Source organism: Papio anubis, chromosome 6 (genome assembly GCF_008728515.1).
Source record: "Papio anubis isolate 15944 chromosome 6, Panubis1.0, whole genome shotgun sequence".
Taxonomy (NCBI): Eukaryota; Metazoa; Chordata; class Mammalia; order Primates; family Cercopithecidae; genus Papio; species Papio anubis.
In genome coordinates, this window is record NC_044981.1 from 83,958,595 (window position 1) to 83,976,748 (window position 18,154).

Consider the following 18,154-nt stretch of genomic DNA (forward strand, 5'->3'; position numbering starts at 1 on the left):
CATCTCACAGAGTTCTTCACTGCCTTCCTCCATTTCATATTTGTATCTTTCTCCCTCCTCACTGAGAACCCGGACTCCCAACATCAGTACCCATTTGCTCAATCCTATAACACTTCTAGAGTAGTTTGGAGTTTCACAACCATAATTACAGCAAAAAACAAACCTAATAAAAAAGGAGTTCAAGATTTGTTTGCAGTTCTTCCCATCTCATCTCTCATGAGGATCTGCACTCAAATCCTATGTTCCTAAGTTACTTCGTTTTCCCCCCACCACCTTCAATGTGATTCAAAGTAGGAATTTAACTAATATTTAATCTATATAATATCCACCAGGTAACAAGCTTTTTATAACATAAACAAAAGGTAACTTAGAAAAATTGCAATTAAGGAAAACATATGTTGAGAAAAATTACATAAGCAAAAGGTTCTAATGTAAAGAATAATGTTAAAACAAATATGAAAATTAAATTCCAAAGAACCAAATTATAACACAAAGGTGATATACATTTCTATTTAGTAAATTAAGAAGTAAAAATAAGGAATTTGACTCCAGTGAGATCATAAGTAGGTGTTTTAAAGCCACATACTCCTTTTCTTCTACTAGTTACTTCTAGGCACTTTGATTATGATGTTGGTTTTTGGTAAGAGGCCTGGGAAAGATTTTCTGCTGAATGCAGGAAGGATGAAATACCAGAGGAAACAAGAGTTACTAATACCCAAGAGATAACCAGGCAAAGGAACTGAGAAGAGTTCAGTCACCGCTCCTCCTTGCCTCTCCTAGGCACACTGGAAGTAAAACATAATCAAGAATGTTAAGAGTACTAACTATTCAAAGACCGAAAGCCAACGAAACACTTGTCTTAAAATATGTTTGGGTGATGAGAATATTTTCAAATAAGAAAGCAGTTATTATGGGTCATTTGCTAAATAATAAAAATAGCTACATTACACATTAAAAAATACAGTAAGCTATATGCCAAATAGCTTAGTCATTAAGCATACTCTGGAATAACATTGATTACATTAGTGTTTTATCTCTACTTTCTTTAAAATAATTTTAAAATAAAATATAAATAAAAGAATTAAGTATTTCATTTTGAGAAAGAGGCAGAGGGTAGAAAACAGAAAAACGCTGCTCAGCAAAGTAATAAGACTTTTCCCCCTATACTTAATCCTTCCTTATATAAGAACAGTTTTTCAACATTCAGAAAAATATTTTACCACCACAATTTCCTTCTCAAAAAGAATAACACTAATTCAAATAAGCATGAGAAAACGAATTTTTCCCCCCCAGAGAAGAGATCTTGCTGTATTGCACAGGCTGGACTCTAACTCCCAGGGCTCAAGCAATCCTCCTGCCTCAGCTTCCAAATCCAACTCATTCTTTTTTTTTTTTTTTTTAAATGAATTTAAGCAAAACACACACACACACACACACACACACAAGCCAGCAGAGTAGAAAGACTTTTCTGATAGGAAGTAAAGGAGAACCATGTAGTCAATTCTACATATTCCATTGTGCTTGCTAGGAAGCTAGAATTTCTCAATTTTAAATGTGCAGACCCTAGCTGGTTAACAAACTGTAACCTTCTGGCCAGGCGTGGTGGCTCACACCTGTAATCCCAGCACTTTGGGAAGCCGAGGCAGGTGGATCACTTGAGGTCAGGAGTTTGAGACCAGCCTGGCCAACATGGTGAAACCCTATCTCTATTAAATTACAAAAAATTAGCCCAGCATGGTGGCAGGCACCTGTAATCCCAGCTACTCCAGAGGCTGAAGCAGGAGAATTGCTTGAACCCGGGAGGTGGAGGTTACAGTGAGCCGAGATCGCACCACTGCACTCCAGCCTGGGCAACAGGGTAAGACTCCGTCTCAAAACAAACAAACAACAACAAAAATACCTAAGCCTCCCAATACAAGTGGGAAGCCAGATCCCCTTAAAGAAGGCATTGCAATACTACTATAACCATGCACAGTACTGTAAATCCACAGTTGGCAAACTATAGTCTACAGGCCACATCTGGCCTCACATCTGTTTTTGTAAATAAAGTTTCACTGTGACACAGTCATGCTCACTCATACACATATTGTCTAGGTTTGATTTAGCACCAAAATGGTAGAGTTGAGTAGTTGAGATATACAGGCAACAAACCCTAAAATATTTACTATCTGGCCTTTCATGGAAAAAATGTGCTGACCCTTGCTGTAAATCTTCCAACTGTTTTTCAAAGGATGAGCAACACTTGCTAAAGCGATTGTTCTGGTAATCCCCTAGGGGTAATCCCCTAGCGGTGGTGTCTGTTTAAAGTAAGTGTCTGGTAATCCCCTAGTGGTCCGGGTGTTCTCTCTTTCAAAAGAAAAATTCTAATCCAAAAATTCTAATCCAAAAGAAAGGACACCCGGACCACTAGGGGATTACCAGACACTTAACTTTAAACAGACACGAATTGCCAGGGACCCAAAATGCCACTGCAGTCCGTAAGTTAAATGGAAAGCTTAGGGTAATCTGGTGATAAATGGATTACTGGCTCAGTTTAAATCTAAGTGGGACGGTATGTCCACAAATATAACCTGCGGTTATTTTCCAGTTACTAGATGTATAACTGGAAGAGAAATACTTGGAAACTGAATTTCCACATTGGCTGTCTGACCCATGGAATAAGGGTCATTATGCTAGGAAAGGCCAAATAAAAGCCCCTTCAACCAGCCCTCCCTACCAGGAAAATAAACCAAAAGCAATAATATATCTCCAAGGGAAATGCAAAAATTAGTACCACCATCAAAGATTTAGAATAATTTTTGATTATCATAAATTTAATCATGTTGTTAAACCAAGTGCAGCTGCCATTTCAGATGTGCAGTCTTTAACGAAACAAATCAGCATAGCCTCTAAAATCTTACATACAACAAGGTGACAAATACTTTTTTCTCTGTACCAATCTGTGGTGCTATTGGAAGACATCTGCCCTTGCCTAGCATGACCAATAGTATATCTTGCAGCCATAGCATACTGCTTTTCTGCTCTCTGCCACAGTATAATCTACAGAGACAGTGGTCTTTTTAAAAAATAGTAAATATATATTTAGTACTTATTATGTAACACACAGTAGTTTAAAGGACTTACAAGTATTATGTCATTCAAGTCCCACACTATTATCCACATAATGAAGTTACAGAAACACAAGCAACACAGAAATAACTTGAGTAAAGAGTGGCAGAGCTGGAATTGAAATCCAGTTGGCATAATATCCAGAGTCTCTTTGCTTAAGAGGATCCACTACAGTCATCTAAATGAAAGGTATTTTCTTTTTCCTTTTTTTTTAAGAAAGGGTCTCACTCTGTCACTCAGGCTGGAGTGCAGCAGCACTACCACGGCTCACTGTAGCCCCAACCTCCCCAGGCTCAGGTGTTCCTCCCACCTTAGCCTCTGAGTAGCATGTGCCATCATGGCCAGCTTTTTTTTTTTTTTTTTTTTTTCTTGTTAGAGACAGGTTTCACCAGGTTGCCGAGGCTGGTCTCAAACTCCTGTACTCAAGCAATATGCCCACCTCAGACATCTCAAAGTGCTGGGACTACATGAGTAAGGCACTGTGCCTGGTGGAAGAGTTATTTTGCTTGCATATTTATCCATGTGTCAGTTGAAAAATATTTGGGCTGTTTCCACCCTTTGGCTATTATGAATAATGCTGATAAGATTCACATGCAAGTTTCATGTGGGTATATGTTTTCATTTCTCTTGGGTATATACTTGAGAGTGGAATTGCTGAGTCATATGGTAAGTCTATCTTAAACATTTTGAGGAACTATGTAACTGTTTGTCACAGTGGCTGCACCAACTTACAATCTCAACATCCATGTGTAAGGATTCCAATTTCTCACTATCACTTGTTATTGTCTGTCTTTTTAATTTTTTTCAGAGACAGTGGTCACTCTGACACTACACAGAGCAAATCACTGATCAACAATGCTGATGATTTTGTACTTATTGAGAGTGATAAGGAGGAAGTGTAAAGTTCTTTAGACATCTTACTAAGACACATGTAAGACAGAAGACATAAAACCCACAAAATTTGAGAGCCTATTGCCTAAGTAAGATTTCTAGGGGTCCAATGGTTGGAAGCCTATCAGGATAGCTTCTCCAAGGTGTCAGAGACAAGTTACTATACTTACACTATCAGTGGATACTAAAAAGGACGTTACAAAGGTTAACAATCACTGGATTTTGAGGCAGTACTCCAACTCATTGACCAAGGAACCTGTTAGGCTACCATTTTTAAGTTGAAATCAGAACAACAGATGACTCTGCAACAAGTTCAGGCTGTAGTGTAAGTTGCTCTGCCACTTGGGCCTTATAACCCAGTATATCAATTGTCTGGAGCCTCTGAATCCTTCCTCCAAGATCTTGTGGCAAGAATGACAGCTGGGCAGCAACTGGCTTCTTATGAACCCTATAAGGCCTCCTCCTTCTAAATTTTAATAATCTACCCTCATTTCTTTGTTACCCCAGTTCTCTGCATGGTATATGCTTCCTGCAGTGCTTGCTTCCTCTGCAAGATTTTTTCATCTCTTCAGTTCTTTTGTAACAGACAATTCTTCAAACTAAATTCATTATTCATTCTGTTAAAATATTTGCTGTGTTTCTGTTTTTAACTAAATCCACACTGGTATGTCTATTAACATCACCCAACTATGTGTGAATGCAAAATCAAACAACAAACGTAGATGCTAGGTCTGAGTTCAACCTCAAAGCTCTAGGAAATCTTGTATCTCAACAGACTAGGACAATTTCTAAAAGATAACTATTAGAAATTTTTAGAATACTATTAACAACTTTCCTGGAAACACATACAGGAAGACACATGTATACAACTATATTTTATAAAAGACTTTTACAGTGAAAAAGACATTGAATATTTCCAGTTTCTCACTATTATAATGATGCTTCAATAAAATTATTATACACATACTTTTACATATTATTTGTTTGTATATACATTCCATCACTAAATATTTCTGAAGTGCCTACTATAAACAAGTCACCACGCTATGTACTAAGAATACAACTATGTAGAAGACAAACAAGGTATCTCCTTTCACAAAATTGGAGCATATTTTCTCAGGATATATACTACCTTATTGCCCACTGAAAGAGTTGTACCAACTTCTGTTCCTACCAAACAGTTTAGGAGGGTATCTATTTGCTCACATTCTAACCAAAAGGGACAATGTTAATAATTCCAATGTAATAGGTAAAAAATTACATTTTGGGCCAGGCACGGTGGCTCACGCTTGTAATCCCAGCACTTTGGGAGGCCTACATGGGTGGATCATGAGGTCAGGAGATCGATACTATCCTAGCTAACACGGTGAAACCCCGTTTCTACTAAAAATACAAAAAAATTAGCCAGGCGTGGTGGCGCCTGTAGTCCCAGGTACTCAGGAGGCTGAGGCAGGAGAATGGCATGAAGCCAGGAGGCAGAGCTTGCAGTGAGCTGAGATCGCGCCACTGCACTCCAGCCTGGGAGACAGAGTGAGGTTCCGTCACAAAAAAAAAAAAAAAAATTACATTTCATTCTTGTTTTAGAATGTATATTTTTTATTAGAAGGACAAAAAATCTTTACATTTTCACAGCAAAGTGAGGCTTCTTCATTCAGGGCACTTTTTTTCCACTTGATAATACAGAGTATGTTTTTAATTCATGACTTAACCATACATTCTGCTGAGGTTCAGTTAATAACTATAACCATTTTTTAAAGGAAACATTTATTTATTGAGTTTTATGCTGAATTTACATGCATCATTTATTTAATCCTCACAGAACCTCATAAAGCAGTATTATTTTTTCATTTTAGCCCATTAGCTTGTAAATTCTATAAAGGCAGACTTATATTTACTTTGTTTACCCCTGCAATTAAATATTGAGTGTAAATAAATCTTCAGCACAACAAATCTACAAAATAAACATTATTCCTGTGGACATTTTACAGATGAGGTAGGTTAAGTAACAAGATCACACAACAAATAAGTAGTGGAACTTGGATGTAGTTCTGGGCAAACTTGGCCAGTAACCTATGTTCTTAACCACTATATACTATTTATACCAGTATATATACTGTCAAGGTTATTTTAAGAGACTTATTACAAAAACGTCTATAATGAAAAGTTACTGACTTTGCTGTGCTCTTGCTCTCCAGGTGTTTTAACAGTTATGATAAATTACACAAATAAACTAAAGATATATGCATTTTAAAAGGGAAAATTAACAGAGATTGGAATCAAATAGGAAATGATTCACACGGAAAGTTGGACTTAGTGCAGTAAGTAACAGTATTGCAGAAGCAGCAAGAAGGGAAGACGCACTTTTAAATTTGTTTTGATTAAAACAATAAAAATAATGGCAAACATTTCAACATTTACTAAGTACCGGGTTCTGTTCTAAACATTTTACATACATTAGCTTATTTAATCCTTACAAAGTCTTATGAGACCAACTCTTATTTTATTGATGAAGAACTTGACACACAGAAAAAAGTAATGTACTCAATCACACAGACAGTAAGGAGATAATCTAGGCAGTCCAGCTTTAAAATCTGTACTCTAAAATACTATTCTATACAAATAATAAGTTTATACCAATCACTATATATCCCTGACACTGTATTCAAGAGTTTGCAATTTCCAGAGTACAGACTACTTTTGTAATTCTAGCTTTTGACAATGACCATGGTTTTAGGTCACAAGTTAGTTAATATAAAGCCATCATATTTTTAAAACAACGAATAGCTCTCAGATGAAAATCTATATTGTCTATAAAACTCAACACAATATAAATTGCTAAGATATACAAAAGTTATATTTGGCCATGATAAATCAATGTTAATATATCTCAAATATTCAGAAATGATAATAGGAAATGAAAAGAGCAAAGTACAGATTTTAATTGCCATCAACAGGGCACTCAACACATAGAACAGATTTTTCTATTTGTATTAAATTTTAATGTAACAGAAATCTATACTATTAGCACCTCATTAAAGTCAAACTCAATAACATACCTAGAATGCCTAAGTCTTCATTTCTTAGAAAATTACTGCAGTCATTTTCAAAGACTACTATTTATATTATACCTTCAAGATATTCTATTCCATTTTAGGCTTTGTGGAAATATTTGGAAGTACAATCAAAGAAATGAGTTTCTCTCATGGTGTTTTAATAGCTTAGTCCCACTTCACTAGTGCATGCTTAATGATTCAGAAACATAGCTACTCCCCTTTCAAACTATTATAGGCATATTTCTTACAATATTCTCTAAAATACTGAGTTAATGCTAAGCATTAGATATAAACTCATTCATTCAGTGAAGACTACTATAATGCACAACATTCTTTACATTTAGAAAAAGCATATTATTCTGGCTAACTAAATATGTTTTATGTAATAGTTACCATGTTATATTTCATATTAAATATTCTATTTTTGAAAACTGACTACCATTACACAAATAATGTACATACACTGATGTAAGTTGCACATTCCTATCTGAAAATCACCTTAGAGTAACATTTGGATGAGTTTTAAAGATGCGCTAGACTCAAAAGTAATTCCATTTTTTAGGAAGAAGACATATAAATAGGTAAAATTTTAAAAGAACAAAATATATTTAAAACGTACAGAAATACAAACTACCATCAGAGAATACTATACACAACTCTACGCAAATAAACTAGAAAATCTAGAAGAAATGGATAATTTCCTGGACACTTACACTCTCCCAAGACTAAACTAGGAAGAAGCTGAATCTCTGAATAGACCAATAGCAGGCTCTGAAATTGAGGCAATAATTAATAGCCTACCAACCAAAAAAAGTCCAGGACCAGATGGATTCACAGCCGAATTCTACCAGAGGTACAAGGAGGAGCTGGTACCATTCCTTCTGAAACTATTCCAATCAATAGAAAAAGAGGGAATCCTTCCTAACTCATTTTATGAGGCCAACATCATCCTGATACCAAAGCCTGGCAGAGACACAACAAAAAAAGAGAATTTTAGACCAATACCCCTGATGAACATCGATGCAAAAATCCTCAATAAAATACTGGCAAACCGGATCCAGCGGCACATCAAAAAGCTTATCCACCATGATCAAGTGGGCTTCATCCCTGGGATGCAAGGCTGGTTCAACATTCGCAAATCAATAAACGTAATCCAGCATATAAACAGAACCAAAGACAAAAACCACATGATTATCTCAATAGATGCAGAAAAGGCCTTTGACAAAATTCAACAGCCCTTCATGCTATAAACTCTCAATAAATTCGGTATTGATGGAACGTATCTCAAAATAAAAAGAGCTATTTATGACAAACCCACAGCCAATATCATACTGAATGGGCAAAAACTGGAAAAATTCCCTTTGAAAACTAGCACAAGACAGGCATGCCCTCTCTCACCACTCCTATTCAACATAGTGTTGGAAGTTCTGGCTAGGGCAATCAGGCAAGACAAAGAAATCAAGGGTATTCAGTTAGGAAAATAAGAAGTCAAATTGTCCCTGTTTGCAGATGACATGATTGTATATTTAGAAAACCCCATCATCTCAGCCCAAAATCTCCTTAAGCTCATAAGAAACTTCAGCAAAGTCTCAGGATATGAAATTAATGTGCAAAAATCACAAGCATCCTTATACACCAGTAACAGACAGAGAGCCAAATCATGAATGAACTTCCATTCACAATTGCTTCAAAGAGAATCAAATACCTAGGAATCCAACTTACAAGGGATGTAAAGGACCTCTTCAAGGAGAACTACAAACCACTGCTCAGTGAAATTAAAGAGGACACAAACAAATGGAAGAACATACCATGCTCATGGATAGGAAGAATCAATATCGTGAAAATGGCCATACTGCCCAAGGTAATTTATAGATTCAATGCCATCCCCATCAAGCTACCAATGAGTTTATTCACAGAATTGGAAAAAAATGCTTTAAAGTTCATATGGAACCAAAAAAGAGCCCGCATCTCCAAGACAATCCTAAGTCAAAAGAACAAAGCTGGAGGCATCATGCTACCTGACTTCAAACTACACTACAAGGCTACAGTAACCAAAACAGCACGGTACTGGTACCAAAACAGACATATAGACCAATGGAACAGAACAGAGTCCTCAGAAATAATACCACACATCTACAGCCATCTGATCTTTGAGAAACCTGAGAAAAACAAGAAAAGGGGAAAGGATTCCCTATTTAATAAATGGTGCTGGGAAAACTGGCTAGCCATAAGTAGAAAGCTGAAACTGGATCCTTTCCTTACTCCTTATACGAAAATTAATTCAAGATGGATTAGAGACTTAAATGTTAGACCTAATACCATAAAAACCCTAGAAGAAAACCTAGGTAATACCACTCAGGACACAGGCATGGGCAAGGACTTCATGTCTAAAACAGCAAAAGCAACGGCAACAAAAGCCAAAATTAACAAATGGGATCTAATTAAACTAAAGAGCTTCTGCACAGCAAAAGAAACTACCATCAGAGTGAACAGGCAACCTACAGAATGGGAGAAAATTTTTGCAATCTACCCATCAGACAAAGGGCTAATATCCAGAACCTACAAAGAACTCAAACAAATTTACAAAAACAAACAACCCCATCAAAAAGTGGGCAAAGGATATGAACAGACCTTTCTCAAAAGAGGACATTCATACAGCCAACACACACATGAAAAAATGCTCATCATCACTGGCCATCAGAGAAATGCAAATCAAAACCACAATGACATACCATCTCACACCAGTTAGAATGGCAATCACTAAAAAGTCAGGAAACCACAGGTGCTGGAGAGGATGTGGAGAAATAGAAACACTTTTACACTGTTGGTGGGATTGTAAACTAGTTCAACCATTATGGAAAACAGTATGGCAATTCCTCAAGGATCTAGAACTAGAAGTACCATATGACCCAGCCATCCCATTACTGGGTATATACCCAAAGGATTATAAATCATGCTGCTATAAAAACACACGTTCATTGCGGCACTATTCACAATAGCAAAGACTTGGAATCAACCCAAATGTCCATCAGTGACAGATTGGATTAAGAAAATGTGGCACATATACACCATGGAATACTATGCAGCCATAATAAAGGATGAGTTTGTGTCCTTTGTAGGGACATGGATGCAGCTGGAAACCATCATTCTCAGCAAACTATCACAAGAACAGAAAACCAAACACCGCATGTTCTCATTCATAGGTGGGAACTGAACAATGAGATCACTTGGACTCGGGAAGGGGAACATCACACACCGGGGCCTATCATGGGGAGGGGGGAGGGGAGAGGGATTGCACTGGGAGTTATACCTGATGTAAATGACGAGTTGATGGGTGCAGCACACCAACATGGCACAAGTATACATATGTAACAAACCTGCATGTTATGCACATGTACCCTAGAACTTAAAGTATAATAAAAAATAAATAAATAAATAAATAATAAATAAAAACATACTATGAAAAAAAGCAAAACTAGGACGACAGACTACTAAACTGAATTACATCATGCCATGTTTAATTACAATAGGAAATTACAAGAAAAAGTAACACTTTTTACTGCTAGAGAAATGAGTATTCTATGTTTAGCCTCATGAAGCCTTTAAGTGCCACTAAGAATTATGACTGTAAAAGGCAAAAGTAAGCGATTTTTTAAAAACCTAATGAAACAATCCAAGAGTCTATATTCTGTAACCAAATATAAATATAGCATTAAGAAAAATAGAAGATTTAGTAATGAAGCAGTTTAACAAATTTTACTTCATCTTTGAAGTCTTATTTTTCAAAGAACTGTGTTCACTTGTGTCAAAAAAACAAAACAAAATAAAACAAGTCTAGCCCCACTAGAATTAGTTCCTTAGCCTCCATTTTTCTAATAGCGAGATGGCCTTCTATAAGGCACTTTCAGAAGAACATATCAAGCCTACACCCAACTTGCACGATTAGTGATGAACAGTCCCACATTTGACTGGCAACTGAGAAAATCTGTACACTGGGCTAATCTTGAGTTCAACATATCAATATTTATTCAATGTTTAGATAAGAGAAAGATATTTTTGAAATTATCCTGAAAGTCATTCACGTGCGTGTATTCCACCTATTCCTATAGTCTCAAATTTATCTATCCTCAGATTATAATCAGACTCTATATAGAGTTCAATATATTCTTGGGGGTTCCAGATAATTGTTGTAACAATTTTTTGCCATTAAGTCCCAATCGTAAATTAAGCCACAAACATTTAGGGATAGTGTGTGTGTGTTTTTCTTTTCTTTTTTTTTTTTGAGACAAAGTCTTGCTCCCAAGTAGCTGGAACCACAAGCATGCACCACCATACCAGGCTAATTTTTGTTTGTCTTACAAACAGGGTCTCCTTTTGTTGCCCAGGCTGGTCTCAAATTCCTGGCCTCAAGTGATCCTCCCACCTTGGCCTCCCAAAGTGCTGGAACTACAGGCATGAGCCACCACACCCAGCCTAAAATAAAATATTAAATACCCTACTGTTTGAAAACGAATATCCACACGCTTTATTAAACCCACCTTTTCACTTAAGATTCACCACAATGCAGAGTTTTCTCTCTTTGATAATGCATAGTTTCTTAAAATATTTTAATCTTTTGGAGTCTGGACTCCATATATCCCCTGTTCCATCAGCTAGCAAAAATGCTATCTGTGCTTTACCTTTGATAAGTAAAAATTTCACAGGATACACTGGTAAGCTGTAATTTCTTTGTTAGTATTATCCTATTTACTCTCTCTTTCTGATTTCCTTGAATAAGGATTTCTTATTTTGTTGTAATGTATTTACTTAGACAAGATACTTAAAAATTTATAGAACAAAAGTGAAATAAAAACAAGGCTTTGGAAAAATGTTCAAAATATTCATGCTAAAGCATCTTGTATACTAAGATAGCAACCAAAAAAGTCATAAAAGGAAGATTAACCAATAAATTAAAAAATTAACACTTAATAAACATTATGAAAAACCTTAATGAAAGTCAACAGTTAAGCCCTTACCCTACAAAAGTATAGAAAATATTTGCTCTGCAAATGCAAACACGAAGTAATTTCCTTCAAAGTAAAAAAGACTTATTTTGATATGCTTAATTATAATACCAATGATCATCTTATATCTAGATCTATAATTCATATAACAGAATTATTTTTTAGTAAAATCTCAAAATTTAGTAAAATTTTCACTTTGCAATTTAACAAAGTTCTTTTGGGGGAGGCGGTGAGGTGGAATGAGGTCTCACTCTGTCACCCAGGCTGGAGTGCAGCAGGGTGCAATCTCAGCTCACTACAACCTCTGCCTCCCAGGCTCAAACAATCCTCCCACCTCAGCCTCCCGAGTAGCTGGGATCATAGGCATGTGCCACCAAGCCCAGCTAATTTTTGTATTTTTGGTAGAGAGGGAGTTTCATCAGGTTGCCCAGGCTACTCTCAAACTCCTGAGCTCAAGCAACCCACCCATCTCGGCCTCCCAAAGTGCTAGGATTAGAGGCGTGAGCCACCGCGCCCAGCCAAAGTTCATTTTTTAGTATTATTAACTTTTATATTGCTATTATTAATATAATAATATATTATATTCATGAAAAATGATTTTAAAACAAAGATCAGTAAAGTTTAAAGGAAACTGCAAAATGTTAGCTGATACAGGTCAAAGGAGTAATCTCTGAAAATGAGATTAATGTATAAGTATATGTAAAATATTTTGTAAAATAAAGTATTTTCATTTCTTTCTTTAAAGTATTGTGAAGTATACATGAAATACCCTGTAAAAGGTGAAGCCTTACACAAACAGTATTATTTCATGCAAAAAGTACAAAAGTGCATACTTACCCTTCTCCTCCCATTCTTGTTATTTTTAGACGAAAATCCACAGAATTCAGACTGGGAGGCTTCCATTTCAAAATATCATCACATCGACCAGGTTTATATTTCTAAAGCCAATTGAAATGATGACAATCATTACTAAGAAGCTAAATATTAAATATTCAATGTATTAAACCTAATGTAACTTTTTATTAAGCAAAATTACTTCTTTTCTAAACATAATTTTAATCTTCAACCAACACCTGAGGCTAGATAGCTACCTTCTTATTGATTACCTTTCTTCTTTTCCTACCAAAGACATGTAGACCCTTGTTTGTGAAAGTCCAGAAAAAGAATAAAACCAGTGATTCTATCCAAGCTTTCTATGACTTAAAAGAAGCTTGATTTTTTAAAATGCTTTTTTTCTTGTTCAGCTTTACGGAGGGATAATTTATAATGAATAAAATTAACCAACAAATCTTGACAAATTTATATAGTTACGTAACTATGACCAAAATCATGATATTGAACGTTTCAAGGACCTGGAAAAGTTTCCTGCTAACATTTGCAGTCAATTCCCTCCCCCAGCATTCTGGCAACAGTGATCTGTTTTCTACGACTATAGTTGTACCTACATAAGAAATACTTTAAAAATAAAAAATAAAGAAATACTTTACATCAGATTTTTGAGATGAATCTATCCCGGTGCATGTATTAGTAGTGTGTTCCTTTTCATTGCTGACTAGGATTTCGTTGTATGTATATACCACAAATTATTTACACATTTACAAGGTGATGGATATCTAGGTTGTTTCCAGTTTTTGGCTATCGTGAATGATGTTGCCAAAACATTGACATGTTTTCCTAACTCTTGGGTAAATAACTAGGAGAGTGGAATGACTGTATCACGTGGCAAATGCATGTTTAGCTTTGCAAGAACTGTCAAACTGTAACATTTTCTATTCCTAACAGAAATGAATGAGAGGTCCACTTGCTCTGTATCCACCTTAGACGAGGCACTGTCAGTCTTCTTAATTTAGCCTTTCTAAAGTGTGTGTCTCACCATTTTAATTGGCATTTCTCTAATGGTACAAAGATAGTGAAGATCTTTTCTTTTGTTTATTGCTATCTATATACCTTCTTTGGTGAAGTGTCTGTTCAAATCTTTTACTCTTGTTTTCACTGAGCTGTTTGACTCATTACTGCCTTGTAAGAAGTTACTTATATATTCTAAATAAATAGTCTTGGTTGGATATATATATTACAAATATTTTCTACCAGTCTTTGGCTTTTTCATTTTCTAAACAATTTCTTTTGAAGACTAAAGTTCTTTATTTTAGTAATGTCAAAATTATCCATTTAAAAATTATATAATTTGTGCTTCTTGTGACCTATTTAAGGAATATTTTCTTAAAGTCATTACAATTTTCTACTATGTTTTCTTAGACCAGTTTTATAGTTTTAGCTCTTATTTTTAGGTATACAAACCACTTCAGGTTTATTAATTTCTATGGTATGAAGCACAGGACTGTGTATATATAAATATATATATACACACACACACATTTCTTTTCTTACTAATCTGCTGTATTGACATATATGTCTTTCTTCCTGCTAACAGAATAGTCTCAATTACTATAACTTTATACATTTTGAAAACAGGCTGTGTAAGTCCTCAAACTTTATTCTTCTTTTTCAAAACACTTTTAGCTAAGGTAGCATTTACACTTCCACATAAATTCTAAAATCAGTTTGCCAATTTCTATGAAAAATAAGCCTGCTGAGATTATAATGAGGATTACACTGAATCAATCAATAGGTTAGGGAAGAAATGACATCTTAATCAAATTGAATCTTCTGATTCATAAACACTGTAAATCTCTCCATTTATTCATCCTTAAATGAATCTTAACAATGTTCTGTAGTATTCAGTATGGAGATCTTGCATGGCTTTTGTTAAATTTATGCCTAATAATTTACTATTTTTGGTGAAATTATCACCACAAAAATTCAGTTTTGCTTCTATATACCACCAATAAAAATCAGAAGAGAAAAAATGGAAAGGAAATTTTTAAAAGCTTACAATAGGGTTAGGCGCGGTGGCTCACGCCTGTAATTCCAGCACTTTGGGAGGCGGAGGTGTGAGGACAGCTTGAGCCCAGGAGTTCGAGATCAGCCTGGGCAAGAAAGTAAGACCTTATCTCTACAAAATTTTAATAATTAGCCAAATATAGTGGCACATGCCTGTAGTCCCAGCTCCTTAAGAAGCTGAGGTGGGAGAACTGCTTGAGCCTGGGAGGTCAAGGTTATAGTGAGCCATGATCCTACCACTGAACTCCAGCCTGAACAACAGAGTGAAACTCTGTCTTTAAAAAAAAAAAAAAAAAAAACTGCAATAGTATCTAGAGGAAAAAATATGTAGGAATTAATTTAACCAAGGTGAATCATCTGTATACTAAACATTGATTTCTTTAAAAAAAAAAAAAAAAAAAAGATGGAAAGACATCATATGTTCATGGATAGGAAGACTTAATGTGTTAAGATGTCAATACTCCCAGAACAATCTACAGATTCAATGCAATCTCTATGAAAATTCCAACAGCGTTTTCCACAGAAATGAAAATGTGCTCTTCAAATTCCCATGAAATTTCAAGAGGCTTAAAGAGTCAAAACAATCTTGAAAAAAGAAAAAAATTGAAAGAGTCACACTTTTTACTTTTCAAAACTTACTACAAAGCTACAGTAATCAAAACAGGTGGTACTGGCATAAAGACAGACACAAAGGCCAACAGAATAGAATTAAGAGTACATAAATAAAGTCATACATCTATAGCAAATTGATTTCCTTTCCACAAGGATGCCAAGGCCATTCAATGAGGGAAAGAATACTCTCTTTAAGAAAGAGAGGTGGGACAGCTGGTTTTCCACATACAAAACTAAGAAATTGAATGCCTACCTCATACTATATACAAAAATTAACAAAAAATGAATAAACAACCTAAATATAACATGTAAAACCATAAAAGTCTTAGAAGAAAATATAAGGCTTTGCGATCTTAGATTTAGCAGTATATTTTTAGTTTTGACACTAAAAGCATAAGCAACAAGAAAAGCATAAGAAACAAGCATAAGAAACAAGAAAAACTACAAAGTTTGGACTTAATCAAAATTAAAAACCTTTGTGCATGACAGAACATTATCAAGAAAGTGAAAAGACAACCTACAGAATGGGAGAAAATGTTTGCAAATTATACATCTGATATAAATCTGGATATGTAGCTATTTATACCCAGAATATACTGTTAAAATGGATACAACTTAACAACAGCAAAAAAAAAAAAAAAACACAAAAGTCAAAAGACTTGAATAAACATTTCTCCAAAGAAGATATACAAATGGCCAATAAGCACATGAAAAGATATTCACTATCATTAATCATTAAACAAATGCTATCAAAATCAAATGGAGATACCACTTCACACTAACTAGAGTGACTATAATTTTAAAAATAAACAGAAAATAACAAGTGTTGGTGAGAATGTGGATAAATCAGAACATGCACATTGCTGTTAGAAAGGTAAAATGGTGCAGCCACTATAGATAAAAGGTTAACAGTTCCTCAAAAAGCCAAACACAGAATTACCACATGACCCAGAAGCTCCATTTCTAAGTACACACTCCAAAAACCTGAAAACAGCTACTCAAACAGACACTTGTATGTCAATGTTCATTGAAGCATTCTTCACAAAACTTAAAAGGTAAAGACAATATGAGTTTCCATCACCAGGTGAGCAGATAAACAAAAGGTTGTATACATATACATTATCCAAATATAAAAAGGAATGAAGTTTTGATACGTGCTACCAAATGGATGAACCTCAAAAGCATTATGCTAAGTGAAATAAGCCAGACACAAAAGGAAAATATTGCTATGATTCCACTTCCATGAAATATTTAAAATAGAAAAAAATCATGGTGACCAAAAATGGATTAGAGGTCGCCCAGGGCTACAGTGTGGAAGAAAATGGAAGTTACTGCTTAGTGGTTAAATGATTTCTGTTTGGGATGATGAAAAGGTTTCGGAAATAGTGGAGATGGTTGTACAACACTGTCCATGTAATTAGAGATTACAAAAATTATTTTAATAAACAAAAGCTTTGTAAATAATTGTGTTACTCAGCATTATAGCTTTCTAATGCATATAATATGTAAATATAAATAAATCACACTAATCGATACATTTGTATATTCACTTTATAGGTATCCTAATTGGAATGCATTTACTCAACAGAATGAAAAACTAACTGAAATTTTTTGATATGTAAAGCATATAACATTATAACACAATGTTTGATATACATAGTGAAATGATTACCATGGTAAAGCAAATTAACATTATCCATCTCCTCAGTTACTTTGTATGTGCGTACATGTGTGTCAAGAACATCTGAAATCTACTCTCTTAGCAAACTTCCACTATATAAAATAATATTATTAAGTACAGTCACTGTGCTGTACATTAGACCTCCAGACTTATTCAGCCTATGTTAACTGCAAATTTGTGCTCTTTAACCTACATCTCCCCAATTCCCCCACCCCCAGCACTGGTAACCTTCTTCCTAGTCCTGAACAGTACCTTCTAGTTTCAACAAAACAAATCCCTCTGAATACCCACAATTGAGAGGGAGGACAAAAAGCATAGCTCTCCCTCTGACCTGAGCTTGCTAATTTTTTCATACTTCTAACCACAGAAGACTGTACAGTTAGAACTGACAGAGTAATTTATATCTGTTTCAATTACAGTAAGGAGGTACAGAATTAGTTTATCACCTATAATCAAAAGTTGTTACTAATAAGTTACCAACTGGGTTTGTTTCTCCCCCATTTAAAAGAGCTTATTAACCAAGTAGCTTAATAATAGGTGTTTTTTGCATTCTGTTTCTGTGTACTCAACTCTTTGAGATTCCACATGTAAGTGAAATCACACACCATTTCTCTTTCTGTGTCTGGCTTATCTTGCTTAGTACAATGCCCCCCAGCTCCATCCATGTTGTTATAAATGACAAGATCTTTTTTTCTAAGCCTGAATCATGTTCTGTTGCATAAATATACCATAATTTCTTAATTCATTGACTCACTGAAGGACATTTAGGTGGTTTCCATATGTAGGCTGTTGCAAATAATGCTATAATGAACATGAGAGTATACATATCTCTATGAGGTACTAATTTCATTTCTTTTGGTATATACTCAGAGGAACTGCTGAGTCATATAATAGGTTTCTAATTT

The 18,154-nt window shown here is 35.1% G+C and overlaps 1 protein-coding gene across 4 annotated transcripts in view; it reads right to left on the reverse strand.

Annotated features, from left to right (window-relative positions):
- RNGTT (RNA guanylyltransferase and 5'-phosphatase) overlaps positions 1 to 18,154 on the reverse strand; it is a 335,687-nt gene that overhangs the window by 128,828 nt on the left and 188,705 nt on the right. For all 4 annotated transcript variants that reach the window (XM_021937590.1, XM_021937589.1, XM_021937592.2 and 1 more), the window contains one exon: positions 12,893 to 12,993. In XM_021937590.1, coding sequence (XP_021793282.1) covers positions 12,893 to 12,993 — 101 coding nt within the window. The remainder of the gene's footprint in view (positions 1 to 12,892; positions 12,994 to 18,154) is intronic.